The sequence below is a fragment of the Chaetodon auriga genome, chromosome 10 (genome assembly GCF_051107435.1).
Source record: "Chaetodon auriga isolate fChaAug3 chromosome 10, fChaAug3.hap1, whole genome shotgun sequence".
Lineage (NCBI taxonomy): Eukaryota > Metazoa > Chordata > Actinopteri > Chaetodontiformes > Chaetodontidae > Chaetodon > Chaetodon auriga.
This window is the reverse complement of record NC_135083.1, coordinates 12,893,411-12,911,075: the sequence shown is the minus strand read 5'-3', so window position 1 is coordinate 12,911,075 and position 17,665 is coordinate 12,893,411. Positions and strand designations below refer to the sequence as shown.

The 17,665-nt window shown below is 42.2% G+C and overlaps 1 protein-coding gene across 1 annotated transcript in view; it reads right to left on the bottom strand.

Moving 5' to 3' along the window:
* Positions 1–468: 468 nt before the first annotated feature.
* The window catches only part of LOC143326483 (chemokine-like protein TAFA-2), a 69,861-nt gene continuing 52,664 nt past the window's right edge, over positions 469–17,665 (bottom strand). The window contains exons 3-5 of the mRNA XM_076740042.1: positions 8,632–8,781; positions 4,996–5,120; positions 469–1,426 (exon numbers count right to left, since the gene is read on the bottom strand). Of these exons, the coding sequence (XP_076596157.1) occupies positions 1,415–1,426; positions 4,996–5,120; positions 8,632–8,781 (287 nt within the window). The 3' untranslated portion in view covers positions 469–1,414. The remainder of the gene's footprint in view (positions 1,427–4,995; positions 5,121–8,631; positions 8,782–17,665) is intronic.

Below are 17,665 nucleotides of genomic sequence, written 5' to 3'. Positions count from 1 at the left end.
GGTTTCTCCTGCGACGGCCGTTGCATGTTTGATTAAACAAAGGGCAGAAAATGCTGTTCTCTTAACTCCAACCTGCTGATTGATGAGCTCTGACAACCTCCATACTTGGAGGTTTTTCTGTCAGTGTTCAGAGCTGTTTGTTTGAAGCAGGAAATAAATATGGTCCATTATTAAATGAACAGGAAAGCTGGTCATTAATGATGTTTCCTGGAGCCAACACAATAACACCAGTAATTACAAATAAATGATTTTGAGTTTCCGGTGCCATCGAGGTTTCTTGAGAAGTGGATTCAAACTGATGTTATCAACAAAGCTCATAGCTTTATGCATCTCCTGTTTAACAGTCCAGTCCATTTGGTTTTACTTTTATTCCACTTTTTTGTTTACACTGTGTGGTATGCTGTGAGCCTGTGACCAAAGGTTAATTTGTAGGGCTGAAGCAAAATGCAGAGATTAATCTTTTCTTTTGAAAGGTTTTATTCATTTCATATAATACTGACACATGTACTCAATAGCGGTTAACAGGCGTTTAAAAACACAGATATTAAAACCATTAGAGCGTCAATTTATTTTTAACCCCATTGATTCCATGGACCTTTTTTTTTCTTTTTTTTCTTTTTTACACGTTTACATGTTTCAATATACCATAACATCTACTTGGTATTAGTCTAACCTCACCCCTGAAAGGATTTTGTTCTTTGTCAAAAAACAAAAGAAAAAAGAAGACTGACAAACTGTCTCCCCATTTTAAAAAATGGCGTGTGGTAAGCCACAAACTAGTCAAGGTAAAATATTCTGATGGAGGTGAAATCTGAAAAAAGAAAAGGTTCGCTTTCAGATCTGAGAAACATTTTGACAGCATCAAGTGTGTCCTATGTGGCACAGTTAAATTTAAATGTGTCATCCAGACTACATGAGACAGCCATTCTGGATCCACTCCTCTTTTTTTTCCCCCCCTTTTTTCTCTTTTTTGTCGTGATGTTTGTAATGAGGGACAGCCGTCTCACATCCAGACCCTCCTTTATTCCCAGTATGCGAATGGAACACAACTAAGCCATAGAAGAGAAATGAAGAATACAGATTGTTGTAAAGAAAGTTGTTTTTTGTCATCTAATCCGGTGCTGCTTGGGTCATAGTTCATTTTTTTGAAGTTGTTGTTTGTAGTAGCAGTAAAGGATTGTGGGTGATGCGGTCCTCTGCAGTAAAGGACCAAGGACACTCAGTTGTGTTTAAGGTGATGGAAGACAGTGTCAGAGTCCTGTCTCTTCAGCCACCGTATCCTCAGAATAATGAAACAATTACTGGTTCCTCATAGAAGTCCATCTGAGTGCATTTCCTCACCACTGGTAGGTCCATTGTGTCGTGTAAGTAACTCCACCGCCATTTTGTTCTGCTCCTCTTGAGACAGGCAGGACTATCGGGTCACCTGTGACAGGGAGAAAAGAAATGGGTCACGGAAAATAATTCCTAAAGAAGTAAGAATGTGGCCTGAAACAGCACCAAGCCGGCTCTGGTGCAACATGTCAGCACCACACAGTTTTTAAATGATGCAGCACAGTCTGCTACTTGAAAATAATGGGAAGTGATTGTTGTTGGTGGTCCACCGACAAGCATGGTCTCTTCTGGCAAGAGACTAAACAAGACTCAGCTTGAGTCATGGCAGCCAGCCCACAATGCCTCACTCTCAGCGCTTGGCCCGCTGCCATGTCATTTCGTCTGTTTGTCGAGACGGCTGCTCTAATCACATGGTCTCTTTATCTCATCCATCCATCTTTCCATTTTCTTTGCTTGTGCTTTATTTCGAGCTATTAGGAGACATTTCCAACCAGCCAACGACCAGACACAAATTGCTGTATAACTGCCAGTGCTCGGGCGTGTAACAGACCAGACTTTCTAAGACTATTCTTCTGCTTTCCTGCATGCTTTTCTCTCTCATTGTGTTTCCTGGAGGCTTCCCTTCTCCCCCAGCACACACTGTCTCCCTTGTATTTCCTCTTGAGGGAGTCAGTCTTTTGTCAAACCCAGGTGCCAGCTAACAAAGTGTGAAGGCCAGCCATCACCGAGAGAGCTCAGAGGAGCGTTTCCCCCAAGCTGGCAGCTGAAACTGTTCTACTGTATCTGCTCTCGATGGCTCCAGGCCACCCTTCCTGGGCCCGCTCCCATTGCCTTCAGGCATCTACTCCTGTGCCTGATCAAAGAGTCTGCAGGCGTTTGTTGTCACGCCAGTTCACTATACAAGCACACCGCTGCATCTCTGAGCCTGCTATGGTTCAAAAGTCCCTTTAGGTGTTCATCCCCCTGCCTGTTTAAATATGCCTGTAGGTGGCAGTTTTTGTGCACAATTAGAAAGCGGATTTAAACAGTTAGATCTCAGTTCACGAAGAATACAATCAGTGCTCAAGTATCATCTTTATGGGCCTTTTGAAGCTCATGCATGCCACATTTTCTATTGGTTATTCCACAAGCTTTAACTGTCTGCATGGGTGGCTGCTCAGATGGCTCCGAGGCAGATGTCCCCTTCACTCTTACATTATACACACGTTTTATAACACACAGTTTCAATTATGGAAAGTCATTATTTCAATTGTTTGATCTTTGGTTTGTCTTATTCTGTAATCATCTAAAGCTGCATCAAATCACATTACTGTACACAGGCCTTGATTCCCTGTTTGTGTCATTTCTATCAAAGAGAAAAGGGCTTTCAGCATATCTTACCTAAAGAGGTTGGTGGTGCTTGCAGACTGCCCCATCTGTTTAGTGTTGATGTAATCTAGCTATATAGGAAGTGCATTGCTGACACCTTGTCGTTTGTTTGTTAATGTGTGTATGACAGTCAGCGTGTGCGTCTACGCAAATGCACAGACACTTGCCTCGCAGTCTACGACAGCTCAGCGGCTCGGCAGCCCGGCTGTGTCTGTCTGCTCATCCATATGATATTATTTGGCATTGATCGAGCTGTCTTCTATCCCCTCCCTCTCTCCTCCCTCTGCCCTCCTCTTCTCCTCCTTTCCTCTGCTCCCAGCCAGGGATGGATGGAGGGAAGGATGGAGCCAGCCAAACCCTCTTTGTGTTCTTGCCTGCTCTATGTACCCAGACACAAGCATAAGCTCCTTGTCAGCTGACCAGTTCCAGTATTCTTGTTTTCAAGTGTTTTCTTTATTCTTTTATCTACCTATCATCTCTGCCTTCAGCCTTTCCTCTCCATTTTCCACTTGTTATCTTTTCTTTCTCATCAATCTCCCCTGCCTCTGTCCTTGTTTTTGCTGCTCTCCATGTCTCTCTCTCTCTCTCATCCCCTTTCTCTTTCACTCAATCATCAATTTCAATTTGTGAGCAGGTCTTAATGGGACTATAAGAGAACGTTCGATGTTATTGATCTGGATGCCTGTGCATCTTGACCTCGGCATACCACACCAGAGGAGAAAAAAAATCCGTCTTTCATCATCAGGCAAACACATCAGCTAACACGATCACATATTGTACACACACGCAAACTCACACAAATCATTGATCAAAGACCTGAATGCAAGAGACAGAAAATATTTGTGCAGTTTCAACCTACGACGGAGTCAATGATAAAGCGTTGCCTGGCTGAAACTGGTTTGCTTTGATCTCGTTCGGGAAATTATAAATGCGCACTTTGAGGTTGATAAAACTAAATGCATGAGATCAGATATATGAAGCAACTTCCGGATGGCGCTCACATATTCAGAAATTGCATCATCTTCATATCTGATCAACCCTCGTGTGTCTCTCTGCGCCTGTTACACACTCGAAGATCATTCTGTCATTTTCTATACTGCTCTCTTTGTGTCTTTATCTCGCCGTGATTTGAGCAGTGAATTTGGAAAGTTCAGTTACACTTATGCCTAACACAAATTTGAGCACCGCAGCACAGCAGCACACATCTATTTCAGGGTGAGAATAAGAGGAGTGGCTGTTGAGAAGCAAGGAGTGCAACTTGAGGGGCGAGATCCACTTTGCTAGGTGAGAGGTGAGTAGAGGAAAAAGTAGGTAAGGAATTTTTAATCAGCCCAGCGTATAGGAGACACTCTCTGAGTGTTTTAGAGAAAGTGAGAGTGGGGAAGAGAGAGGAGACCATGTGTATCTCAAGCTTTTCTCATCCCTCTCTTTTGCCCAAGCAGATGCACTCTCCCTCCTCTGTCCACGCCTTCAATCAATTATTTAGGCAGAAAACAAAAGTCTGCACCCAGCCATGAATAATGGAAGGTGAGAAGGCAGAGAGAAGGATGGAGGTTAGAAACAGAAGCATACAGTGACAAGAGGTGAGTCTCGCACAAATCCAATCCTATGACAGACAGCTAAGAGCCTGCTCAGGTCAAGCCACTGAAGAGAAGCTAACAGGTGCCAGAGGGGGCTCAGCAGAAAGATCTATAATATACAGTACATGCACGCACATAAAGATACAGACAAATGGACAGTACATGAGAATCGAGGAAATACCAGGAAAAGAACACACACACACAAACTGCTCATACTGTTTTATGGGCAAATGGGAGCATAAAAACTATCCAAGGACAATTACCACTGGAGTGTTTCCGCTGTGGTGAGTTGTTTTTGCATGGAGTCAGATGGCATACCAGTCAGATGCAGGGAAGCAGGGCAAGTGGGAGTGAAGGGAATTGTGATGTTCTCTCTCCCTCTGTGTGTGTGTGTGTGTTATTTGCCTTGTTCCTGTTGGCCTTGTTTTTCTTCAGAGACTGTTTGATGTTGGATCCAAGAAGGGTGTTAGGAGATAGTAAAGAGAGAGAAATTGGGTGAGAAAAGAGTGATACGGAAGGGAAAGAGAATGATGTAGGGGATAGAGACAAATGAGACAGAAAGGAGAAGGAGAGAGGACGAAGATGTAGCACAATGGAGGTGGAAGTGGGTCACTCATGGTGGGTCTGACCGTGTGTGCATCTAAGTGTAAAGTTAGTGTGTGAGAGAGGGAACTGGAGCTATTAAAGAGAGATAGATAGGGTGCACACCAACCTTTGTGGTCTTGACTTTGTTGCCTGTGCTGCAGCTCCATCCTGTGAGGTCTGGGAGAACCTTACACTCCTCACCTTCCATGCATGGCTGCATCTGACACCACCACTTCTGGGCTACAATGGAAGCTGGAGGAAGAGACACGAGTACAGCAGATATTTAGTTTGGTAAAGACGTGTCTTGATGTTTGTGTTTTCTTTCAGCGCTTTCATGAGACATGAGTCATGGGACTATGCATTTGTGAATTTTGACACCAAGCTTTCTGGAGCCAAGTTCCCATCCAAAATTGGCACAACATTTAAGCAAATTTCTGCAAAAGAAAATGTGAATTCATGTACGTTTCTACCAGGTTTTCATCTGCCTCACTTCACTGCCTCATCTTCAGTGGAGCGTAAGCCTCAATGGATATTTATGTCACATTCTCCATGTATGTCATGATTTATTCACAAAGTATCAACATTTCCATCTCCACGAAATGTAAAAATGTGCAATATTTCAACTTGTTTGTTTGTTTGTTTTTTTAAACAAATTTCCGGTGCAATGTGCAGAATGATAATATGTATAAAAATGTGCAAGGAAATGCTGATAGAGTGCTTGATATGAATGTCAAAATTAGGAATGTTTTACACCATGCTTTACCAAACATTTCCAGCTACCTTGCCTTCATCAGTGTAGTGTATGGAGTTGTTTCCAGTCTCCTTATATACACCCTTATTGATATTCAGGGGAATATGAAATGGATTTTATTTTCCTGAGGAACATGTTTTGACCGCCTATGAACAATAAAGAAACATGCTCTGTCTGCAGAGCATTCTTTTAAACGCAGATTATCACTGTATGTTTAGGGTTCATGGGCACTAAAGTCATGTGAATTTAATCAGCACATAAGGGATCACTTACATTTTCAATTCAACTAGGAAAAAAGGACAAAACTTGAGGCAAGGCAGGCACAAGACAGCTGGGATAAGTTGTGATCCTTCAGGATTTAGAGTAGATTTGTTCACAACACTTCAAATCAGATAAAAATGAATTGATGAAGTGCCTTTAGCAAACACAAAGGAGAAAAAGGCTTCGAAAGACCAGCCACGTCGAGAACAAGAGGATGATTAAATATCATCTCAAGAAAAAGTAACAGAAGAACCACAGTAAAAGCTGTGAAGTGTTCTTATGAGTGGCCTTTCTTTATTTGTCATTCTGAAGATGTGTCATTTGCCACAGGTAGTGTTTAACATGTTAGTGTTTAAGTAGTTATAACATGCTTACTCAAAAACCAGTTTTCAGCAACATCGTTCGCAGGGCATTACTGACACTTTCTGAGAGAGTTACTTTTTCTGTTTAAGGATTTCTTAGTAATCAGATGGTGCAGATGGTAACCATTTTGGAAAGAGAAACCCCAGTATAAAAAGATTAGGCAGACTTTCATCAAGTCGTCATTATGTGTTCCATCAGGAATTGTGTCAGCTCAGTGGTGATGTAATGCCTGCAAGCAATCCAAGAGTTTTTTGGTTAATAAACCATTTCCAAGTGTAGAGAGCCAAGAGAGTGCTACTTTGTCAAAAGTGATAGCCGAATACTGCTAATAATAATAGTACATGCTAAATAAACACATAATAACCCCAAAACAAAAGATAAGAGTCAGATTTTGTTGTTCATCTTTGACATCCATTGGTGCTCACACAATGGTTTAAGCAATTCAACTCTGAATTCTAAAAGTCTGTGTACTGAAATTTGTACATCCTTATTTGTTCATTGTATATACCAAAGGTTTAGGATTTTAACATGAACTCTAAAGCAAGACACAACAGAACGGCAGAGAGTGCCGTCTGGGATTTCTTCAAGTGTCGCTCTTCATAGCTGCAGGGGGTGCAGTACACTGATTTTGTGGACACAGGGACAGCAGCCAGAGGGGTTTTCCGGGTATATGGGTACAGTTTCTGCTTCAGAATTGTCAGCAGTACTGCGAAACAAAAGCTCATTTATGTGTAAGAGCCCAGATAAACATTTGGGTCTACAGAATCAACCTTTCCGTCATTGTCAACAAAGCATCTCTGGAAAGATCACATTTTCTGCAGATTATAATATTTGCAGTAAAGATTCATGTCGGTAGTGCTTTTATGTTCACATAACATTGACTGAAGTGCTCAATATACAATAGCAGGAGCACCTGAATTCTTTTTCATAGAACATTTTCCCCTATTCTGCTTCTCAGTTAAGAAGCCATTATGTTATATTAGAATTTGTTATATTCATTTTTTATACGTATCATTGGAATTATTTTCTTGGTTATGAACCACAGATTGCTTTTACTGTTCAGAATAGTTCCGATTTGTGCTTCTTTTACCTTTACGGCTTATTTGGGTAATAGCCGGAGAAGACATTTCATTATTTTTGAATTGCTTGTGTGTGCAGTGCGACCTTTCGTCGTATGTTTGTAATTCTGCTGAATTCATCACAGAAATATAATTGACAAAGTAAATTTATAATTCTATAATTGATCACGCTCCTGAAGTCACCAGCGGGAAGCAAGGATTCAGGTTTGTTCTGATTATGTTCTGCGCATTTCTATTGACAGTGCAGTATTTTGTTTACCAGAACCCAGAAATACTGCCAAGAGGATATTGACATCTATCGCTTCACTTTTATATCAATTTCCTCAACAGAGCAGCATCTGCACATTCGAAGTTGAGGATCACTGTGTCAAGGCCATCCAGAGAGAATCACTTGTATTTCAGTCAGACACACTTATGTGAAGAAATTTGCCATTTATAGCGAATGGCTGCACTGTCAGGTTTGGTTAAAAAAGCCTCTGCTTTTTGAGGGGGCTCTCAAAAATTCAAGCAGCATCAATGTTCATGCTGGGACAACTAAGCCCCCACCTCCTAACAAACAGATACAGGTACATTAGATCTGACTTAAATCAGAAGCACCAAAGGATATAGCACATAAGAGCAAGGTTGGAGCACATTAAGAGAGCAACAGTGAAAAGAATTGGGTTATAATGGCTGTGCTGTGCCCCTGCATGAATATAATTGGATGTTGCTCGTCAGCTGGTAGCCAAACAGCTTAAGACATGGGCAGTGATACATTGGATGACTTTTTAGCCAGCCCCTAAGGACTTTTTTTTTTCCTCTAAAATGCTGCTGACTGGCTATTGTTTACCTCAGTTCCCGAGTCAGAGTCATCTCCCATGTATTTTGTATTTTCAACAACACTGTGTGGGTGCATGTCCTTGCTTGTGAGTCGTCCCCACCACCCACACACACACACACACACACACACAAAAGACAGCACAGTAAGCATCATATACCAATCGGATAGTAATTTAAGAGCCCGTACTCATAAAATCCGGGGTTACGGTATGTAACCAATGTTCACTTGGTTTAATTGTTACTATACCAGAGTGACTTTGACTATAATACACTCACTGTTCATCTCTGTTGCAGCATTTTGGGGCGAGAATTGTTTGTGCGGTGAGTTTGAGGGTGAGACTGACAGTGAAAAAGTGTCACATGCCAGAAGGGTGACAACTGGCAACCCTGGTTTTGCGATACAAAACGGCTAATCTTTACACCCTTAGTAGACACCAACGCTATACCCCATTCAGCATGAAAACGCTGAAATGCAAACAGTGATACATACCATCAACACAGGAGGGCATGGCCCGGGTGGTGCCAGCGACCTGTCCGGGGAAGCAGGAACATTTGACGGTCTGAGATCTCTCCTCGATCTTGTTCTTGTTGCAGCAGCGATGGGCTGCGATCACCTCACACGTCCCTGCCTTCACATGCACTGTGAAACAGAGAGACGCAGACAGTATCGTTCAGTATCAGACATTTTCCTCCAACATGTGATCTAATATCAACGATTAACATTTGAGAAGTGACATTTTATCACATTAGCGTGGTTCCAGACCAGTGAATTGCTGCCCAAGTCTCAGATTTTTTTTTTTTCCCATGTGTCACATCGGTCTGGTGTTGTGCTCGCTGACGGGTGAACTGAATCAATCAGAACTTTGTTTGTGGGGTTATGAGGACGTACCCGATACCTGATCCAGAAAAACACCAGCGTAAAAATTGCCGCAAAAATGGTAACATGTGCAGATCAGATGAATGCAGCTAAACAGGTAGTTGTAATTGCACCTACAGAAATACTAACAGTTAAATGACAGATCTGTCAAATCACTGCCACAAGACGAGGACAAAATAACCACCTATTCACCAAATAAAAAAAGGCAGCATGAACGCAATGTTCGACTGAATAATGAAGTGAAATGAAGGGTAATTCAGTGTGATTAGAGACTATTATCAGATGCCATGAGCCACAAGAGCAGTTCATAATCAGAGCTACCAAATTAGACATTTTCTGGATTCTGACTCTATTTATGCACCAATTGTGCACAAACAAAACCAAGCACACATGCAAAAATACATATTCTCCAGATAGACACACACATAGAGACTCATAAATATAGCAAATCTGAAAGTCCCAGCTTTTACTGCATGGCTGCTGAGCCACAGCTGCTCCTTCACTAAGAGGATCTGTATAGAAAATACATGTTAAGTCTCTTGTAGCCCTTCCGCAATACACGGGGAATAAAATGGTAACTCGGTAATTGAAAGAGAGGAAAAACAGCCAATGTTTGTATTAGAATACACTGATTTGATTGTATAGTATAGCATCCCAAGTGAGTATTAGCTGCAAGACTAATGATGGGTGGATGTGGGAAGCCCCTTCATTTCTGCTATGGCTACCACTTTGTGTGCACATCTATACACACGCACACTTCAATCAGCCAGCCGTGTGGTTAATTAACAACAAGTCCACCCTTAGCATAGAAGTCCCTTGAGTCAGCTGACAGAGAGAGAGGGAACAAAGAAATCACTCCACATTTGAAGATTTGTGATGTCAACACATGGTCCTTTCATACCAGCTTTTCATCAAATACATTAAAATGTCAAGGACAAACAATAAGCCTTGTCAGGAGCGCTGGTGTGCAAGGATGCAGTATGTGCATGCCTGTTTGTGACTCTCCATGTTTTACCTACAATGTACACTGTTCATGTCTTCAGGTACGTGAGCACACGTGTGCGTACATGTATGCATGTATGCATGTATCATCTCACGGCTGTGTAAGTCGAAGTCGGTGCGTTTGGGACTTTCACACAGTTGTTGGAAATTACCGCTATTTCCATTACAAAAGAGTCCGCCCACAGTACAACAAAGGGTGCACACTGCATGGCAATGAAAACTAAAGCAGCAAACAATGACTCTGCTCTGTCTAAAGAGTATTTAAAAGTGAGGCAAGCTGAACTGAAAGAGGCAGTATGAATATGTTTAACAGACTAACAGAGATTTGAAAAGTTCTTAATTTGCTCCGTTAATGAGAAAAAGACAAAGCAGCAATCCTGCAAAGCCCAGTCCAATTAATATCTCAGTGAAAAGCTCGTTCTAATATCTCACCCACTCTGTGTGTGTCTCTCATCTTTCTTTCATGTCCTCTAGTTTCTCTGTGGGCTCGCTGCTGGTGGAGCTAAAAGGATAGTGATGCTGCTTGATTGATCTGTCCATCTGTCTGTCCATCAGTCCAACACTTTGGTCCACAGAAAGATATCTCACCAACAGATTGCTGCAAAATCTGGTGTCAATGTTTATTGCCCCGAGAGAATGATTCCCAGTTTTGGTGATGGTCTGACCTTTGGTTTATCATCAGCATCAGACAGACTTCCATTTGTATACAAGAAATATGCACATGTAATCCTCCGCCAGCCTCAGGTCAAATGGTGAGCTCGTCATAGTGCTCTATTTCCTGGCTGCAATGCTGTGATTAGTTGTGGGCATTAATGCTCCCCAGAGGATGATCCTTTCTCGCTCGCTGACTTTGGTGACCCCTCGACCTTTTCTCTATCCCCACAGTCAGGCCATGCTTTTATGGCTTTTAATCAGACCAGGTCAAATTATCAAGTTTGTACACAAGACAGTTAATTGCCAGCTTGATATGAGATTTTTCCATTTTCTTTCCTCAGTAGAGGAGAGATTATATTGACTTTGCTGATACTGTGTCTTCCTTGTGCCAATCTTAAACCATAATTTCTACTTGCAGAAAGACATTTGATCATTTAATTTAATTACATTTATGCTTCCCAGAGGAAAAACCTTTTTGAATTTGGAGATTTCTTGAGCAGGTCACTGGTCCGGCACGGCTGGAGGAATATCCGAATCAACTGTGTGTCATTTATTCTATCCAACACTGTCATAGCCTGGCCTGAAATGATTACTGCAGCCTCTAGAGATTGCTGGTGGGCTTTAGAGGTTTAGTTTTGTTTGATACTAACACCTTTCATTTTGCCTCTTGGCCTCTCTCTCCATGCACCGCCCTAATTGGCTTGCTTTTTTTTTTTTTTTTTCTTACAGGCTTGACAAGCCTGTTGGCAGATACACTGCTCTGGAAAATCAACACACACAGAGTAAACACCTTAACCCAACCCCCCACAGGCACACACACCCCCTGGCCCAATTTTAGGCTCGGCACCTGCAGTAGTAATTGACTCAGCATTAGGAAGAGCGATGGTGCACTAATCCGAGGATAGAGTAGTAGGGAGGAGGCGGGGGTGAGGGTTTTACTGGAGCAATGTAAAAGTTCATTGAGGCTTGATTACACATATTAATGTTAATAGATGGCAGTAAATTCCTTCAATATGGACCGCATGCTGAAATGAATAAGAGCTGGAGCCGTGTGACAGATTGGTTGGGTTGATTATTTTAACACTGCTTGATGCATAGATGTTTACAACAGACTGTCTTTACGCATCCTCTCATTTGCGGCTGAATAGCTGCTTGTTCAGTGAATTACTCTGTAAAGTTAATTTGACAACTTTTAAACGGTTACTGCTGCCGGATGCTAGTAATAGTTGTAAAATCATTGGCTACCAGAAGCACTGACCGTGTGATGTAGTTGCTCACACAAGAAGAACAAGGCCACGGGAAACCGAGCGCTGAAACCTCACTAACCACAATAGTTTGATTACAATAATTGCTGTGATTGCTGCTGTTCATTGTTTTTACAGTGCTGGTCATCCACTCTGGTTGTGGTTTTAATCCTTCCAAATTAACCTTCAAAAAATGTTGATTTGAGATTTGAGACAGAAAACAAGGCCCTGATGTTTGCCCTTGTCTCAGTTGTTGCAATCACTCGCCTCCTCCATCATTCTCACTCACAGAATGACATGCTTTTACCGACATCATGCCTTCGTCAGGATGTGATGCGCTGTATGTCTGAGGTTCTCGCAGTAAGACCCTGCTGATGCCAGCGATGTTATAAAACACCACATACATGTGGGGCTTACTTTGGTGGACCTACAGGCTTTATATATGATGGCCAAACTCTATGATCTGGTGATTTTTATTAGATAGCATTATATATGCCTCCAAGTACAAGATTCAGCATATGAAAAATGACTACATTGAGCAAAAAGGGACTTAGGGGTAAAATACATGAGGTACTCACAGAGAAACAGCACTACAAAGGCATATGTGCGCACAGTGTTTAGTGTGCTCTCGAGCTGTGTAATCCAGCTTAAGGTGTCAACAGTTTGATGCTGTATGGGGCTGAGATGTTTATAATTACCAATCTGCCAGAGAGTGAGGCCACAGACTCCAATAAACTCAATAAATACTCAGCTGAATTAGGCATAACTCACCACGTCATACACGGAAGGACACACACACACACACCAATATACACAGAATACACACACTCACAAAGTAGTCTCTGTGTATCTGTTTGTGTACACGCCGCTAAAATAAAAAGCAGATGTAAACACTCAGGGATATAGACTCCAGGGATATAGAAGCACACCATGGATTGCCGTGTGTGTCTGTGTGTGTGTGTGTGTGTGTGTGTGTGTGTGTGTGTGTGTGTGTAATAATGCTAAATTACACTAAAAGCCTTACTTGGTGAGAATGCAGCCCTCTTTCAAAGATGGTGCTGCCTTTCTTCACAATCTGTCTTTCCCACTTCATCTATCCATATCTGCTCTCCTCCCATCTCCTCCTTTTTCTTCTCCTCCTCCTCATCTTCTTCGTCTATCTTATCCTGTCCTACTGCTATTTCATAAATGACCCCTCCTTTTCCCAATCTCTCTTAGCCACTCCAGCACCCCATTTTTCTTTTGCTCTCTCTTGCTCTTAGCTTTGCACAGCAAACTCAGCAGGGCAGCAAACCATTATCCTCAATCACAGGCTCTAAATCTGAGAATTTTTTACACTTTCTATAATGTGTTCTCCCTCTCTCACCCTGTCTCTTTCTCTTCCTGTCGATGTCTCTCTCCCTCTTGAAGCCCCCTCCCATCTCTCTCCATGGCATGAGGACTTGTTATCCCTGCCTCTCTTAACACAGCAGTGGCTGTTAACCCCATTTACTAAGGATGACGTGCTACTGACAGACTAACAGATGGACAGATTGCCCTGACTCTGAGCAACCAGGAGCTGTGTGCGTATGTGTGTGCGTATGTGTGTGTGCATGCGTGTGTGCGTGTGTGTATGTGTGTGTGCGTGGTTTTGCGAACACACACAAAGCACAGAGATAGCTCTCATAGTCCCAGCGGGGCACTTCTTTCAAATGTCATTCCTACCACTGGGGCTTCTCTCTCTCTCTCTCTCTCTCTCTCTCTCCCTCTCTCCCTCTCTCTCTCTCTCTCTCTCTCTCTCTCACACACACACACACACACACACACACACACACACACACACACACACACACACACACACACACACATACAGTACATACAGTATTTAACAACCTGCAGAAATACAAAAGTAATACTTCAACAAAAAATGGACCAAATCTGCTTTCAGTGACCATTGTGAATATGTAAATGGTTCAGGTCATTTAACATCTGTCAAATGTCCCAGTTGCACCAGCATTTGTCACAGTGAAAGTCTGGACCAAAATCAATTATTTTCCATCGAGTTACACAATCACACCAGGGGTATCTAACTGAGGAGAAGCCATGCAGTGCGAGAGGTGAAACTTGTGCAGTTGGCCATTTGCAAATCCTCCCTAGTGCTGAACTTTGAGGAGGTGGAGTGAACCAGAGAGTCCAAAACAGAAGAAGATTCACTTTGTCGCACCAACAGTATACAACCCCTGTATGTTAAGGCCCCAAGAACAGCACTGGGTGATCACAGCCAAATGCTCACACACATAATCAAATTACTCTTAAAATGATCTCAGTCCATTGATCTGTTTGATTCAGTATACAGCCACAAAGAGTCACATTAACATATTGTTTGTTTACAGGAGGGTAACCAAAGACTCTCATTAGAGTGACTGAGCCACCATGTTTGGACTCCTCATCATTTCATTCACTCCTGTGTTGAGTGTATAAATATATCTAAAATTACAGCTATGGAAACAAAAGCAGCTGTTGTGGATGTGGCAGTGTCATTGAATTTCATAAGATGAATGAAATCTGCACTGATTGTATGTCTTGACAGTTTCCAAGGGAGGCTTACTAGTGAGACAAATAAATACACAATGACCTGATTACCCGTTTATACTTTTGAAAGATACAAATGTTTTTGACCACATTTCAAATTCTTTGAGTAAATCAGTTTTTAAAAATTATTATTTGCTTGTTGTGTTTGCTTTTTGGGTGAGTAGAAATATACAACATAGAAATTTTAAAAAGTCACCTGACCTCACCCAAAATAACTGACACAGTGAAAATGATGCTTCAAATTACTAATTGTATCCATGCTGCATATAGATGCTCTAAATAAATCACATATTTAGTGTCTATAAATATTTAAGTATTTCCCCAAGGCCCATAGTGTTGTCTTCACAAAGAGCATATTTTTAAATGAAAATGAGTACAGAATGCTTGCCAAGTTAATTAGATTACAATGTACGTTTCTCAGTGCATGAGCGTGTGCCCATCAGTGCATGTACGTCCATGCATTTGTGTTAATAATTAGATTACATTGGCCTCTGAGATGGCACCATTCGCTATGAATCGTAAACACAGAGCAAATTAAAATTCTCTTTAAGAGCCTGCCAAGAAAATTAGCATTGAGAGAAAGGGAGGCACGCTTACTCGACCACTACTGTCTTCTCTTTCCTCAACCCTGCTCTCGATTCTCTGCCATGTCTGAGTGCTTTCTGCATGATGGCTACAATACCGTCTCCTCTCCTCTCATCTACGGCCACATCCTTTCTACCTAATGACTTGAAGGTACAGGAGACAAATATTTATCATTCTTTTTTGGGAAACATGAAAATGTGGCAAGTTAGAATCAGAAGAACTTCAGATTTTTTTCCTTCCTCAATGAATTCCTTTTGGATATGAACTAACGTCACTGTGCCGTCTCTCTCTGCCCATAGTTTGTGTGTGTGGGTGTGTGTGGGTGTGTGTGTGTGTGTGCATGACTTGACTGATCAATGGCAACCCCCTGAGGAGCTTGACTCCCCTCACACACTGATGTCCCTCCCTGTTATCATAACCCTTGAGACCAGCAGGGGGAAAAGAAGAAGGAAGAGGAAGAGCAGCATGAAATCCGTCCAGGGCCATGGCACACGTGTGCATGTTTAAAATCATGGTCTATTCCAGGCAGCACAGCTAAGATTGGCCTGAGCAATATGTCTAAAAACACCTTTTTATTCTTGGGAAATAGACATGTCGTTATTTATTTTGCTCCTGGCTTTACAAAAGGAACAATTCAAGCAACGTTTTTCACTAACTAGCGTTTTATAAATATCTTTTTGTAAGAACAGAATGAAACTACAAATTTAGATGCAAACTAACGCAGGTCTATTTTCCACTGAGCCTGCAAGGCAGAATGAAGACAGACAAAGACAGAAAGTATGAAAGCAAGTTCTGGCTTAATTTCAGTACAGGACTGCGAACAGCGCACACAAATGACCAAAAACTGACACGATCAAAATAAGAACACAAAGCACGAGTCGTTCCCAACAACAAGCACAAGCACAGCACAACAAACAGAAATGGAATATAATATTAATTATTATGTTTTCGTTCATGTACAATCACCTGAGAATAAGAATCATGTTTTTGTTGCCTTAGAATGAGCTCTGTATATCTGCAGAGGGTCCTCTTCCACAAAGTCTGCCATGTTACGCCGCCATGTTTCTACAGTTGCCCAGATCTGACGAACCAAACAACAATCGACCACAATGCTGGTAATTTATCAAAATCACGACAAAATCGGGCTAAAATCATGTAGTCTGACCCAGGTCTTAGAGCGCCCCTTTTCGCATTTTTCTCATTTTCAGTGGCCATCCTAAGGGAGGGTGAGGTGAGGGGTATTCAGCTGGTTGCAATTTTTTCCAATTAAATAAACATGAAAACACAACATCAAACAATGGGCTTGCAACAGCTGAAACTTCAAAATAGTGAGCTCAGTTCAGTTAGTCTTTAATTTATTTGTTTGTTTGCACCACTGTACTCACCTCCTTTCACAAACAGCACAGTCACTTGCAGGTCTGTTTTTGGTTTCAACCAACTTCTGAGGAAAATTTCTGTCTCTTCACCCGCTCAATGCTCCACTATGTTCACCAGCTTGTCGGTCAGGGAGCGTACGGTGGATCTTTGGAGCTTTTTCACTGAAAACAGCTGCCCACTGTAGCCGAAAATTATGCTTTGAGTGGCGAGAGTGAATCAAAACAGTAAATTTGTGGGTCTGACAGCTAAACAGTGAGCCGTGGGGAGCTGCAGATTCTGATGATAATGCAGCGCGTTTATCGCTACAAGTGGCCCCTTTCACATTGTGATTTGATACATTGTTATTATAAAAAAAATATCTCTCATGGCTAAAATAACAGCTGCTTGTCGAGGTTAGGTGGTCACGCTAAGAAAAAAACAACGCACATTTAACATGTGTTGTTATCGGACAACAAAGAAAGCCAAAACATCAGCAGCAAAACTTGGAAAAATAGCACGTCAGACGCAGACTGCGGGTCAAGACTGCTCTACACAACGTTCACACACACACACACACACACACACACACCGTCCTGTCACACACCACCCCTCAGCTTAGCATCCTTGAGCGAGTGAGTGACCACAATTTGGAAAGTGTTCGCTCACAGCGGCAGCTCCTGCTCACGATGTGACAAACATAAAGAGTTAGAGAGAGAGGAAGAAACAGTGGGATCAGGCTCATCGGAATTTAGATTTGAAAGGAAAAACAAAATACTGCGGACGTCCACACGCAGGGGATCGTCTCTGTCGGAAAATGTGCAAAACAGAAACAGCATCAACATTATCAAATACTCCTAACATCCCCTCCTGATTGCATTCATGTCTCCCTTCATGTCTGTCGTGCAACTGGTTGTCTTTCACTCTAACAAGGTGATTGACAATTGTGTCAATGAGGACGTGACGACCCGCCTGCTGAACCTCTCCATCTGTACCAAGCTCCCTCCACCACCACCACCACCACCTACCCACACACCCATCCCTGTACTAATCATCCTGACTGATATGAGAACAGCTTGTGCCACATTTTCTCCTGCTTCCCAAAAACCACGCCTCTGTTTCTCCGTCACTGATCTCCATGCAGTTTTAATGCAGCACAGAGAAGGGAATTATCTCCCCATGCCACCACCACAGTCCTCCTGCTACATCATACAAGATATTAGCTCCTGCGACAGGGC